Genomic DNA, 14,679 nt, shown 5'->3' with positions numbered 1-14,679 from the left:
AAACCACAGTTAGGCACATGCAGGGAACACACCTTACCCCTGTACTACCTCTCTGGACCCTCTCTGTGTCCCATTTTCTTTATATGCTTTTTTTAAAGCTTCCCAATTTACAGATCTGTCACTGTCACTGTCACTGTCATCCCGTTGCTCATCGATTTGAGTGGGCATCAGTAACGTTTCTCATTGAGACACTTATTGTTACTGTTTTTGGCATATCCAATACGCACAGGTAGCTTGCCAGGCTCTGCCAAGTGGGCTCGATACTCTTGGTAGCTTGCCGGGCTCTCTGAGAGGGGTGGAGGAATCGAACACGGGTCGGCTGAGTGAAAGGCGAAAGCCCAACCGCTGTGCTATCGCTCCAGCCCAATTTACAGATCTGTCAGAATTAATTTTCTGTTCTTTAAATCACCCAATTCCTGATGTTTTGTTATAGCAGTCCCAGAACAAAAGACACCATTTAAATATAAAATGTGGATGGAAGCAGTCTCCCAATTCTCTGACCAAAAAAGACAGTGGGGTATGCCTTCCACAAGAATACTAGTCATCTGAAGAGCAGCCACAAGAATGGATGTGTCCAGAATGAGGAAGCCCTGGTGATTCTGATGGCACTTTTAAAGATTATGCTTGCTCCCAACAGAACCAACAGTTTCATGTTATAAATGTGAATTTTTGCTCCTTTTTGTTGAATGACAAGGGAGGCCTACAGAACAAAGTATAATGCTTCTAGCCCACACATAGAAGGGCCTGTGTGGGAAATCTAAGCCCTCCTACAGCCCTAGTACCTAATCTCTGAAGATCCAGAGTCTCAATTATGGGTACAAAATTTCAGACTTTGCTCTGGCTTTTGTCAGCTTAAGACTCTCAAGGTAGTTTGCACAAAGATTTGTATGTCTGAATTTTTCCCTGGCAGGTTCTCATTATAACCTAGATAACACAAGCCCCAAATTTTTGTGGTTTGCAACAATGAAGAATTTCCAAGTTGCCTGATATCTTCTATCCATGTGTATCACCACCTAGGGTAATATTCAGCATTGAGACAAATCCAGACAGAAGGACGGGGGTGTGCATATTTTCATGGTTTGTCAATGTCTGAGTACAAACTCCTCCTCGCTGCTACCCCTCTAAGCATACACAAACCACACCTTTTTGCCCTCCAAAGCGTTCTTTCAAAGCTATGCAAAGACAAATGTTATTCAACAAAAATATCACCAACCAACTCTCGCCTTTTAACATCACAGAAGGAAGAGGGACTTTGAAAAGTGAACTTCCCCCCTTCTTCCTCCTGGCCTGGGATTATATTCTTTGCTTTCATGACAAGCTGGTTTCAGATGAGGACAACTTTACCACATTGGTAAACCACATCGGTAAACCCTTCGTAAACCTCTAGCCCTTGAAGCTATCTACCTGACCCTTATTTTTCTCTAAACATTTGTCATCTCTACTATGTGGGTGGAGGGGAATCCAGAAAAAAGTCAACACAACCTCTGTCCTTAGAGATCTTGCTGTCTGTTGGGAAGAAAGCGCATTCTTCAAGATATTAGTTAAAATACAGAAGCCTTATGGGAAGGAAAACTACAAGGTGTTATAAGAGTCCATCTAAAAAAACAACCAATCACATCTCAGGTCTTGGAAAGATCCCACCCTTGAGGTGCTTAACTGGTACGAGGATTGGTCAATTTAGGTGGCTATCACATTGAAGTCAATAGGATCAATCATAAGACAGTGGTGCCTGCAGAAACTTGAGGAAGGGGCAAACTAATGTTGACAATCTGAAAAGCCAACTTGAGGTAGAAGAGCTTAACTATATCCTGAGATTAACCAGCTGAGTCAGACTGTCTGACCCCAAGGAGGAAACTTTGCCGAGTCTTCACCTTTGTGGCTCACAGGTCTTGTTAATTCTTAGATTTTTGTGTGGCAGAGGTGTTATTTTTACTCTACTAAATATACACAGAAAAAATGTAGCATTCAAATCATTTAAAGCGTACAGTTAATGGCATGAATTATATTCACATTGTTGGGCAACAATCACCATTGGCAAACATTTATAAATTTTCCATACAATTTGCCCAACGATAGCTCAGCGGTTAGGGCTTTGCCTTGCATGCGGCCAACCTGGATTTGATTCCTCAGCCCCTCTCGGAGGGCCCGGCAAGCTACCGAGAGTATCTCGCCCCCACGGCAGAGTCTGGCAAGCTACCCATGGCGTATTCGATATGCCAAAAACAGTAAGAACAAGTCTCACAATGGAGACGTTACTGGTGCCCACTCAAGCAAATCCATGAGCAATGGGAGACAGTTTTATAGTGACAGTTTGTTGCATGACAGAAAAGACCCTGTTGATTCAGACGGTAATATATAACCTGAAAAAGGAAAACTTTTTTTTAATTCTTGGGAGGTTATTATGAAATTTTCACTGATGAGAATGATAGGCTAATTATAGATACATGCCAGTTAGTGATGTATATATCAAGTAACTAGCAAATGACAATTTCCCTGTTACCAAATGAGCATGGCAACTTCCTGGATCTCAGGCACTTAGCAAAATATTTTATAGTGATGTTGCCTTTTTGAGTTTCTCAAAAATACTGTTAAGAATCCATAGGCTCGGGGCTGAAGTAATAGTACAACCGGTAGGGCATTTGCACTGCACGCAATTGACCCAGGTTTGATCCCTGGCATCCCATACGGTCCCTTGAGCACCACCAGGAGTGATTCCTGAATGCAGAACCAGGAATAACCCCTGAACATCGCTGGATGTGACCCAAAAAGAAAAAAAAAAAGAATCCCTAGGTTCCTTTTAGGTTTTAATGCTACTTTAAGTTCCCCAAGGAATTCACTCAGGTCATAAAACTGGGATTCACACCTTTACTTTTTTGCACTGTCACACTTTCTATGTCTCATTCATAATTTAGTGTCTAAGTGTCACGGCATAGTTACTTACACATAAAAGATCTTAATAAATGTGCAAGCTCTTACCAACAACTGGAGAAAGAGCCGAAGATAATATACATAGCTGGACACAATTTAGATCTTGAAGAATAACTGTTCCTTACTTTTAAATTTTTTTAAATTTTAATTTTTTGAAAAATTTCAGTAACACCAAGCAATGCTCGGGGCTTATTCCTAGCTCTGCATTCACTCCTGGGCGGGGTTTGGAAGACCATATGTGGTGTTAGGGACTGAATTTCGGTCAGCTGCATGCAAGACAAATGCTTTGCCTGCTATATTATTGCTCTGGCCCCAACTTTCTTTATATAAATCTGTGCTGTGTAATAACTGTAGAACTTGTATCTCCCATAGCTGACATTTTCCTGAGAAGTGAGTATCATACTAAGAACAATTCTTTTTTGTTTTGCTCAAATAGAGAATATTTCATCTAATTAATTTCTTTAGGAAAAGCAATTATTTGTTAAATAATTTGTTAAATGATCCTTCATTCACTCCCCGGAAGACTGGAAAATCTATCCCTGAAGAAAAGAATTTTTCCTTCCATCCTCTTTTTTTCTTTCGTTCACACATAGATGTTCCTTGATATCTTGCATTTTTTTTGGTAATGTAATTATGGCATATTTCCACATCAAAAAGAAAAAAGGGAGCAGGAGAGAAGTAGAAATGTACCGGTATTTATGCTTCATAAAAATATTTTCAAAAGTCCTTTACTCATGCTAGTTTTAGATGTGCATATTAATGATATATAGATATATCATATATTGCTTTACTTAATTGCAATTACATAATACATATGATATTCAAAATTACTCTAATTTTAGTGCATAAAGAAAAAATATATAAATATTAGTATTTAGTGGAAAAGCAGCAAATTGATTTAGAGGACAGTCTGTTAAACATCATTTATTTAATAATTCTCCTAGAGAACTTGCAAATGATTTTTTTTTAGCATTCTGTATATCATGCACTTCTTCTAGATTTTTTTTTTTTGCAGTCTTGCAAAAAGACTTAAGTCATTACACTTTCATTATAGTACATTTATCTAGGCAACTTCTATCTTAAAAAGCACTTTCAAAAAAGCCTGGATAACAATTCAATGTAGCACTGATTGATATTATGTACTAGATTTTCCCCTAGAGCTTTTCTTTTAGTTGAATTATAAATCTCTTAAAGATATTGGCATTATCAACTTCCAACTTAAAAACAATAAAGATAAATTACTTTCGTCAGACAATTAACAGCTTGAAAATCTGTTCTAAGGAGTCAAGATTACAATTCGATCATTATTCTGGAGTTAATAAAAAAAAAACTATATCTGAAAAATCAATGTATTCTTGAAAACTATGCATTTAAATTCTTGATACAGAATATAATTCTCACAGGGGGTTATCAGCTGACTAAAGAATGTTTAACTTGTACAATGTTTAGTAAATTTTTGCCTGCTAAAATTTGATCGTCTAAAAGCAAATTGCATTGATAGTCTAATAATGTTATTTTGCCTTCTTAAATGTATTTTTTTAAATAAGAAAGCACTTAGTGCTTTTAGAATATCGATGACTAAATAATAAAATAGCACTACTATAAGTTAACATGCCTTTTTCCTGTTGGGAGATGAGCAAAAGGGAGTTCCAGGTGAGAAATATAAAATAATTCTTTTAAAATCTCCATTAAATTTTCCAGGCAGACTTCTGTCTAGATAATATAAAGCAATGCTTATAAATATATATATATATACATATATATTTCTATGGATGGCTTCTTTTTCAAGTATTATTAGTCAAATATCAGGGATAAACTTAAGTTATTTTGTAAATTCTGGTTCATTTTCAGTATTTAATTAACTGGAAATGGAACACATTTCAAAAAGAAATAATTTCCTAAGCTGAAGAATCTAGTCTAACATATCATAGAAAATTCTGACATCTTTATTAAAGAGGACACAAAACTTTGAGCACACAAATTGTCTGAAACATTTAAAACCTGTACCTGTGAAGAATAAACAGACAGGCAGGGCCACTCTTAAAGGTCGTGCAAAAGGGAATTCTGTACTCACCACTGTGACATTGAATGCATACAGGAGATCAAAAGGCAGGGCAGCGATTAAGTCAATGATGAACCAGGTTGTGACATAGTGGATACAAATTGATCTCGCTTCAAAGATAACTTGACCAGACTTGCTGACATAGGTTGTTCGAAAATTTAAAATAATATCTGCTTGGAGAAAAATGATAAGGAGAAGAAAGGAACAAAGTAGAGAAGAAAGAATGGAGGAAGGTAGAGAGAAAAAAGGCAGAAAGGGAGGTGAGAAGAAAATTGTAACAAATTAAGCAAAAATCAGATAAATAGTAACCTCAACATATTTCAAATAATATTTGAAATAGGATTCTTGACAAATCCAGTTCAACTTAACAGGTACTGAATAAGGATAAAGAAAGTCATATTTAATATTACTAGGTATGTAACATATTCTAATGTCTGCTGCATGTTGACACAATTCACATAAATGGCAATATCCATAACAATAGTCATAACTTACAAAACCTCACTAGACACCTAACATTGTTTTAAACATAGGTTATTGCTCAAATTTGTGGTTACAAAGAGTATAAAAAAATGAAGTTTTAGTGAGGTAATTGAATTCATCCAAGCTAGTATTGAAAGCAATGACAGAATTCTTTTTAAACACAGGTATCAAATGTAGTTCATATTCAGTTTTGAACAGTACTGCTTTATTCTGCATGCAAAAATTTTACTAATTGCTACAAGGATAGGAAATTTTTCCCTGTGCTGAGGCACTAGTATTTTAATTTAAATTTAAAAACCATTTGTAATTTATGTAACAATAGTGTTGATTTTTATGGTTTTGATGTACAAAATTACTATACCTTTGCCAACACCAAAGTGAAGTCACTAAAATTTACAAAGTGCCAGGGATGTCTTGTTTGTATTTCTAAACTCAGTTTCCCAATTTCATTTTAATCAGTAATTACTTTTAACCTAATAATAATTCTATTATTGTTTTTTAATTTTACATAATATTTTGTTTATTTATATTATACATTTTTATCAAAATATTGACAACATATTTTTTCTTTTTTGGGTTACACCCAGCCATGCATAGGGGTTACTCTTGACTCTGCACTCAGGAATTACTCCTGGCAGAGCTCGGGGAACCGTATGGGATGCTCAAGATCAAACCCGGGTTGGCAGCATGCAAGGCAAACATCCTATCTGCTGTACTATGGCTCCAGCCCCGAACTATTGACAACATTTGCTGCCCTCTAATGAAAGTCATGGCAGTGTAGAACCTCTAGGCTCACCACCACTGCCTATGAATAAACATTTATGAGCCTGTTCTCTTAGGTCATGGATTAATTATCATAAGAAAAAACTGGAAGACTAACATCTTCAGTATTTGTTTTAGAACTGAGTAGTACTAAATCACAGAGAATTTCAGAACTGGTGTGCAATTTCCCCTACACGTGATTATAGTTGAACCTTCTAGACTGACCCTAAAGAAAGGTATTTCTCCATAGGACTTTGTTTTGAGAAAAGTGTCATGATAAGGCAATGTATGAATCAAAGGAGAGAATACAGTAAATGGATCTGAAAGAAAATAAGGAACTCACAGAATTATGAAGCAAATCTTAAGTTTTGAGTTGCATACTTAGGAAGTGAATTACCTCTTTACAGATAATCTAGACCACTGAATATAGTTGAAGGTATTTTCTAAGGTAAAGAATTTGTTGATATCAGTGCTGAAAAAATAGTACAATAGGTAAGATACACATCTTGCATGCAGCTGACCCTGGCACCCTACATGGTCCCTAAAACTTTATCAGGGGTAATTCCTGAGGCAGAGCCAGGAGCAAGAATTAAGCAATGCCAGATGTGGCCCAAAATTTTTTAAAAGAATTTGTTGATATCACAGTCTTGATTATAAAAATTACTATCACGCATACTTCCTAATTGCATATTATTTTTACTTTAGCTTCATATTGATATTTGTGGAAGTTAATTTTTTAGTAGATTCCTGATCTTGCTATAAGTCCTACTATCATATGATCTACCTTTTTTTTTTTTGCTTTTTGGGTCACACCCGGCCATGCACAGGGGTTACTCCAGTTCTGCACTCAGGAATCACTCCTGGTGGTGCTCAGGGGACCATATGGGATGCTGGGATTAGAACCCAAATCAGCTGTGTGCAAGGCAAACGCCGTACTGCTGTGCTATTGCTCCAGTCCCTGATCTACCTCTTGAGCCATGATGGTGTGCCGTATGGTTCGCAGGACTTCATCCTGGGAAACATGACCTAATCAGGTAAGTGCTTCACCATTAAAGTTTGTTCAAGCTGGTGACAAAGCATTGGTAACTAATTAGTGAATCATATACTTCCTGGAAGAATATAACTATCTTGTCACAGAGAAGAGCACAGGCAGGGAATGGAGGGTAGTCATTAGTTGCTAAGATAAACTTGTCATAGAGAACTCACAAGAAATAGGGGGCCTCATACTATACTGAAAAGGAAATGAATTCTCAGGAACACTACTTAGCTGACACTTTGATTTATTTCAGCCTTGTGAAGTCTGGAGCTGAAAATCCAGTTAAGTTGGCCTGGACATCTGACCTATAAAAACTTTGAGGTAATAAACTGATATTATTTTAAGCTGCTAATTTTATGGTAATTTACTGTAGAGCAATAAAATCTGTTTATTATATCCTTTGGTTCTCATTATAACCTCATGATGTGAGATAATCTAGGAATTATAAAAAGACAGATTGCTATTATATTATTATCTATAACATATACATTATTAGCATGAGTCAAATACTTATCTGGACCTTAGCTCTGACTTCAAACAAAAATGCTAAGAGATGGGAACTTTATTATTCCCTTTACAGATCAGGAAAAAAAGACAACCCAAAAAGGGCAAAAGACTTGTCCAGGGCCACAACAGTTAGTAAAACTGAAGCACATGCACATGATTAAATATCTCAATGAATTAAAGGCAAAACACAAACCCCAAAGCTCCCAAACTGCTTAGTATTTTGAGTATTTTGTGCCTTCATACAATGGCATATAGATGTGGAAGCAAGGTTTATGCCATTCAATAGAAAGTAATAGTTTTTCTAGACTCTGGTAAATGATCTAAGTTCTAAGTTTTCACACTAGCTTCATTAAAATTCTCATATTTTTCAAAAGTAAGAATATTGAGGAGCTGGAGCAATAGCACAGTGGGTAGGGCATTTGCCTTGCATGTGGCCGACCTGGGTTTGGTCCTCAGCATCCCATATGGTCCCCCGAGCACTGCCAGGAGTAATTCCTGTGTGTAGAGCCAGGAGTAACTTGTAAGCATTGCCAGGTGTGACCCAAAAATTTTTTAAAAAACAAAAATATTGAAATATTTTCATTCTTAATAGTGAGGCTATGAATGGATGATGGTTGTGGGTACTCTCCAATATCCACTCACAAATGACAGAAACAATTCAAGATATGATACCAGTGCCAAGTGCTGTCATGGCAAAATACCAGTGTATCTATCCACAAAGACCCAGGAACTCAGCATGGAATTCCCTCTGGTTGTTCTGGTAGCAGAGAAATTTTTCATTCTTTCTGTTGAAACTTTTAGGTTCATGCGTGTATTTTTTGGCAAAGAAATTTCATAGGTCAGGTCGTAAAATATTGAAACTGAGGTTAAAACCTCATAATTTTGGAGAAAACTCAGGTTAGACATTTATATTTCTATCTAAAGGGAGAAGTTCAGTTATTTACTAGTCACCTTGTGTGTGATATCTACAATACAGCCTGATGTAAAACTATAAATTCACTGTAAAGTTGAAGGGACCAATCCCTTGCATTTTGACTGACCAATTAGGCAGCACCACAAATTTCATAGAAAATGCTTTGACATCATCTGCAGACCTGAGGGCACTCCGCTGAATTGAGAAATGAATGAACTTAAGACTGACAGACGTGGAAAAAAAGTTAAAAGGTACATGATTAATTATGTGGTTGACTAAAGAATAAGAGAGAAGCTCAGACTTTTGAAAAAAGAAAAAGAACTTATATGGGTAATCTGTTATATAGTTAAATTAATTAGATTTAAAAGATATATTGATTTTAGATTTAATCTAAAGAAAAATCTAAAGAAAAATTCAAGATATAGAAGTGGAAGAACATTTCCATTCCATGCTCATGGATTCAAAGAATCAACATTGTCAGAATGTCTATCTCAACTAAACTACTATATAGATTCAATGTAACCCCTATCCAAATAGGACAACATATTTAAAGGACTTAGAACAGTGAATTATAAAGTTTGTGTGGAACCATAAAAGACCCCACATAAACAAAACCATACTGAAAAAGAAGAAACTGGGACGCATCTCACTACCTAACTTGAACCGATATTGTAAAGCCACAGAGATCAAAACAGTATGGTACTGGAATATAGACTGGTCAGAATAGAATATCCAAGGATAACTCCCCATATACATGGTCAACTATTTTTTGACAAAGGAGATGAGAGCATGAAATGTAATAAAGATAACCTTTTCAACAAATAGTGCTGGGAAAATTGGATAACCACATGCGAGTAAAAAAGCTGGATCCATATTTCACACCTTACAAAAATGTTAACCCAAAGTGAATCAAAGGCCTTGAGATCACACCTGAATCTATAAAGTACACTGAGAAAAATATAAGCAGAATTCTTCAAGACTTAGACCTCAAAGGAGTCTTCGATGGTATGATGCCATTGGCAAAGGCAACAGAATCAAAACTAAACAAATGGGACTACATCAAACTTAAAAGTTTCTGCAGGGCAAAAGAAACTTGGGCTAAAACTAACTGACAGCTAACAGAATAGGAGAAAATATCTGTACTCAACACATCAGAAAGGATTGATATCCAGGATTTATAAAGCACTCACAAAGATCAACAACAACAAAAATCTAAAAGCCCTATCAAAAAAATGGGGAGATAAAATGAACAAACATTTCTCTGAATAAAACCAACATATAGCCAACAGATACATGAAAAAAATGCTCACCATAACTTATTATTAGGAAAATACAAATCAAGATAACAATGAGCTATCATCTTATGCCAGTAAGAAAGGCACATAAATAAAATACTGGAAATAGTTTCCATTGACAGGTATGTGGTGGAAAAGGAACCTTCTTCCACTGCTAGTAGGGATATTGTCTGGTCTAACCCCTATTGAAAATAGTATGAAGGGTTCTCTGTAAATTCAAAATTGATCTCCCATGTGACCTAGCAATTCCACCTTTGAGTACTTAGCCCCAGGGCAGAAAAACATTCATTCAAAAGAACATATGCATATTCATTGCAGCACTCACTACAATAGCTAATATTTGGAATCAACCTAGATGTCCAATGACAGATAAGTGGATCATGAAAATCTGGTATGTACACATACATGCGCACACACACACAATGGAATACTATGCAGCTGCATGGAGTGATGAAATCATGCAATTTGTGGCAACATGTATGGAACTGGAAGACACCATGTTAAATGAAATAAGACACAAGATGAAGAATAAACACAGGATATTATTGGTCATATGTGGTATTTAGAATAATTGAATGAGGGAATGCAATGTTTTAAAGAGGGATGCCCTGAACTTAACCTTGGCCCCAGAGTATATGGAGGAGAAGAAGAGAGTGTAGGGGAGAAGTAGAAGAGACAGAGAGAAGCAACAGAGTCCAGGTCACTTGATTAAGGTACAAAAGTTGTGTCAAGGAAAGATAAGAGACAAACATCCAAACCAGAGTCAATAACACTGAAATCAAGAGATCCAAACCTTACCAACTAAACTCAGAAAGGTACCTGTCAAAAGGGCAGGCTGGAGGTTCACGGGGGGTGGGGGGGAGGTTTGGGAGGGAATCTGGGTATATTGGTGGATGGAGGTGGCGGGATATGTTCTGCAATATTGTATATCTAAAATTCAACTATGAGTATCTTTGTAAATCAGTGTTTAGTAATAATAATGTGGAAAAATCCCCAAACAAAATAATCCTTCACATTTGTTAGCTTGTGTGGTTCCATGCCAACACTAGCATCTTCATTTTAGCAATATATCAGGAGACACAAGGAAATTGTTTAAAGTCATGAAGATAAAAAGCAACAAAGAGACATTACTACTTTGCACATTCAGTCTCATCTATTTTCATTATCTTGAAGCTTTGCTAACTTTCAAATATATATCTCAGGGAATCACAGTATCTTGGTTCAAGGAAAATGCATTTGTCTGTAACCCTTACAACAGAGTCAGCATTCGCTCCATCGAAATAAAAGAATACAGTCAGAGCTACAAAACTGAATGTGAAAAAATAAACTGGCTTTTTCTAGAAATACAAGGAATAGCTTTTGTTCAGGGACAATGGACGAGTCACTCTACTTTCTGTAGACTGATAAGGATGTGGTGGTACTGTTCAGAAATCTTCAGAACTCATTCCATGTAAATATTAGCACCTAAAATCTTAATGTGTTTTGTGTTTTGTGGATTCATAAACAATCTCTTGGGCACTGGTGACATGTGTAATGAGTAGAGAAATAGTGGAAAAGAAAATTAGCATACAAACTCTGTAGTTTATATAATTTTAGAGAATTGATTATCATATATCTCACTGAAATGAGGTACAATGTAATTGAATTCTCTGACTTTGATAATACTCAATTACTCAACAAGATAATTAATTTACTCTTTTGTATGTGAGTTTTATATAAGCATGACTAAAATTAGGACAAATAATAGATAACTGTGTACATTCTTAGTTTAAACATTAATCATCATCATCATCATCATTATTGATCACAGTTAATGATCATGGTTGTTTGTGTGTGGGTACCATACATGGTACTGGAAATTGAACTGGGATTAGCAAGTTAGGTAAGCACTATACTATCTACCCCTGTACTATCTGGCTTAAATCTGATTATTTCTTAATCTTATCTCCTTGAAAATAGTTCTATGAGGGAAACATTATTCTGATACCAAAAGCAGACAGAGATAAACAAAAAATGAAAATAAAGACCTATATCCCTGATGAGCACATATGCAGAGATTCTCAATGAAATATTATCAAACCAATTTAATAACATCAAAAAATAATACATCAAGACTAAGTAGGATTGATTTGGGATATGCAAAGATGGCTTAATATATGCAAATAAATCAATGTAATAAACCACATTGATAAAAAAATCACATGATCATGTTAATAGAGACAGTGATGAAGTAGAGCAAGGAAAACTTTAACAACTGGTGTTGGAATAAATGATTGATCACATACAAAAAAATAATCACCCCTTTCTAACACTGTGCATAAAAGTAAAATCAAAATGGATTATAGACCATGATATTAGACCTGAATCTATAAGCTATATTGAGGAAAATATTAGAAGAATAATTCATGATGTTTAACGCTAGAAGTATCTTCAAATAAGGCCACTGGCCTATGCAAATGAAGCAAACATAAACTAATGGAACTACATCAAACTAAGAAACTTCTGTACTCAAAAGAAATGAGAAACATAATAGAAATACACCTCACTTAATAATAAGTAAAAAAAATCTTCTAGTAAGAATTTTAAAAGAAAGTAGATTTGCTATAGTTTACACTGAATTTATTAGCCTGCATACCAGATTTAAAATCTGGTAAAATAATTTAAAAATAATTTACAATACTTATTAAAAATTGAGCTAAATATAGTACATTTAGTGTACATTTAGACAGCGAATATCTTCATTTAGCTATTTCTTTAAAATATAATGAATATACTATAATATGGGAGAGGAGATATTTAAATATTTAAAATGAGCTGCTGACTAAATGTTCCCAAGATACTACTCCCCGACCCTGATATTTGTGACACTTTCAATGGTGTGATGTCACAACAAATTTGAGATAGAAAGTGGAAGCTGGTTAATGAACAGATTTGAGGGACTAACAGTTTTAAGAATGACTGCAATCAACAACCAATGATAGGGAATATGATTTACATAATGACTCGATGCACAGGGCAGAAGTCCCAGGAAGAAACTATTTTTAAGTGCGATTACATTTAGGGAACAGAGATCCTCCAGTGGTTAAGGAGCTTGTCTTCATGGGGTTGGTTTGTTTCATCTCTGGCACCACATACGGTTGCCTGAGCACTGCCAGTCATGATTTTTGAGCATAGGGCCAGGAATAAATCCAGAATACTGCTGGGTCTGGACCAAGACCCAACACTAAACCGAAACAAAAATATTCAATGACAAAAGCGAACAACATGAAAAGCAATTGTATTTGAAAGAAAAATAGAGACTTGAAAGAAAGTAGCCAAGTGGAATGAGTTAGGGTTGATACTGGTATTGGTTTATGTTTTGCAGCATTGTTGACAGTGTTTCATGATGGAACTCCTGTAAGTTTCAACTCTTCACATGAAAATCATTTGAACCCAGAGAGGAAGCAAGATAAATAAAAGTGTTCTGTTTTGATTTCTCATCAGATGCAGGAAGCTTCAAATCATCTTTCATAAGGATGTTGCTAACCAATCAGGGGCTCACTTCCAGTCATTTCGAGCTTCTGCATTTTAAGAACTATTCTATTCCTTTGAACATCTCTATTCCTTTGAACTTTCTCAAAGTTCATGCTATGACTTCCTCTACACAGTCTTTATACTTTTTCTTGGTTTTGTGGTTTTTACCAAAAAAAAAAAAAAAAAGCTCAAGGCCTTTAATAGAATTTTTTCCTTCCTTTTGTCAGTCTGAACTTTAATTTTGTATAGTGAACCAAGTTTTCATTTTGAAAAGGAATTTCATTTCTTCAGCACAATGATGAAAAGAAAGCCTTTGATGAAATTGACTACTATACTTCTGAAAGTAAACTATAGTATGGTACTAGAATAATCCACTTCTAAATATGCACTGATATAAGGATTATTTTAAGCTGAAGGTGCTTGAGAAAATAGATATAAAATATCTACTTTCTTTCTTTTGTGTTTAAAGCAAACCTAAGACTGCCTCTTCTCTTTTTAAGAGAAGAAAATTAAATGCCCAGGTAGAGCCTGTCCAGTGTGGAAAATAGTAATAAAGATGTACACTACCAATAGCTGTATTAGTTTTTATGAAATATTCCACTGTTTCATTCAGCATTCTCATTACTCCACTCTCATATAATAACTTGTTGTTAAACTGGCTATACAAATTTTGTCAATTAAGTAGGCATATAATGCTTCCAACCAATGCACTTAGCATTGGTTTTAATACTTCTAGTAAAGCAATTAATAAGTTGTGAGAAAATTTAGTTTTAAAAGTTTTGGCATCCCATTTTCTTGAAGTAAATTTATTCCAGCTTAAAACCCCAAATGCTTTTCACATAGATAGCTCTCAATTGACCGCTCTTATCCTTTATTGGAAAACTAAAGTATAAATATGCCTTTCAGCTTTGCAATATTTTTAAGTACTGTTAAAAAATATGTTACTAAAGACCATATGTTCTTTGGTCTGTGCAGGAACTCCTGACATTCAAAGGCAAGCAAACATATTTAAAGCATGTCCTTCTCTACTAAGGAACTCATTTTTTTTATTAGATGTCATTCTGCCTTTTGGTTCATAAATAAGTTCCATCTGTGAGTATGAATATTGACAGGTTAAAGGAAGTAATGAACATTCCCAGTAAATCTCTATTAAAACTCCATTTATCATTCACAAAAATAT

At 35.3% G+C, this 14,679-nt stretch overlaps 1 protein-coding gene across 1 annotated transcript in view; it reads right to left on the bottom strand.

Moving 5' to 3' along the window:
- Positions 1-14,679, bottom strand: part of KCNH8 (potassium voltage-gated channel subfamily H member 8) — a 384,704-nt gene that overhangs the window by 137,876 nt on the left and 232,149 nt on the right. The window contains exon 6 of the mRNA XM_004603820.2: positions 5,003-5,160. Coding sequence (XP_004603877.2) covers positions 5,003-5,160 — 158 coding nt within the window. The remainder of the gene's footprint in view (positions 1-5,002; positions 5,161-14,679) is intronic.

This window comes from Sorex araneus, chromosome 4 (assembly GCF_027595985.1).
Source record: "Sorex araneus isolate mSorAra2 chromosome 4, mSorAra2.pri, whole genome shotgun sequence".
Classification (NCBI taxonomy): Eukaryota; Metazoa; Chordata; class Mammalia; order Eulipotyphla; family Soricidae; genus Sorex; species Sorex araneus.
This window is presented reverse-complemented; position numbering and strand designations above follow the sequence as displayed.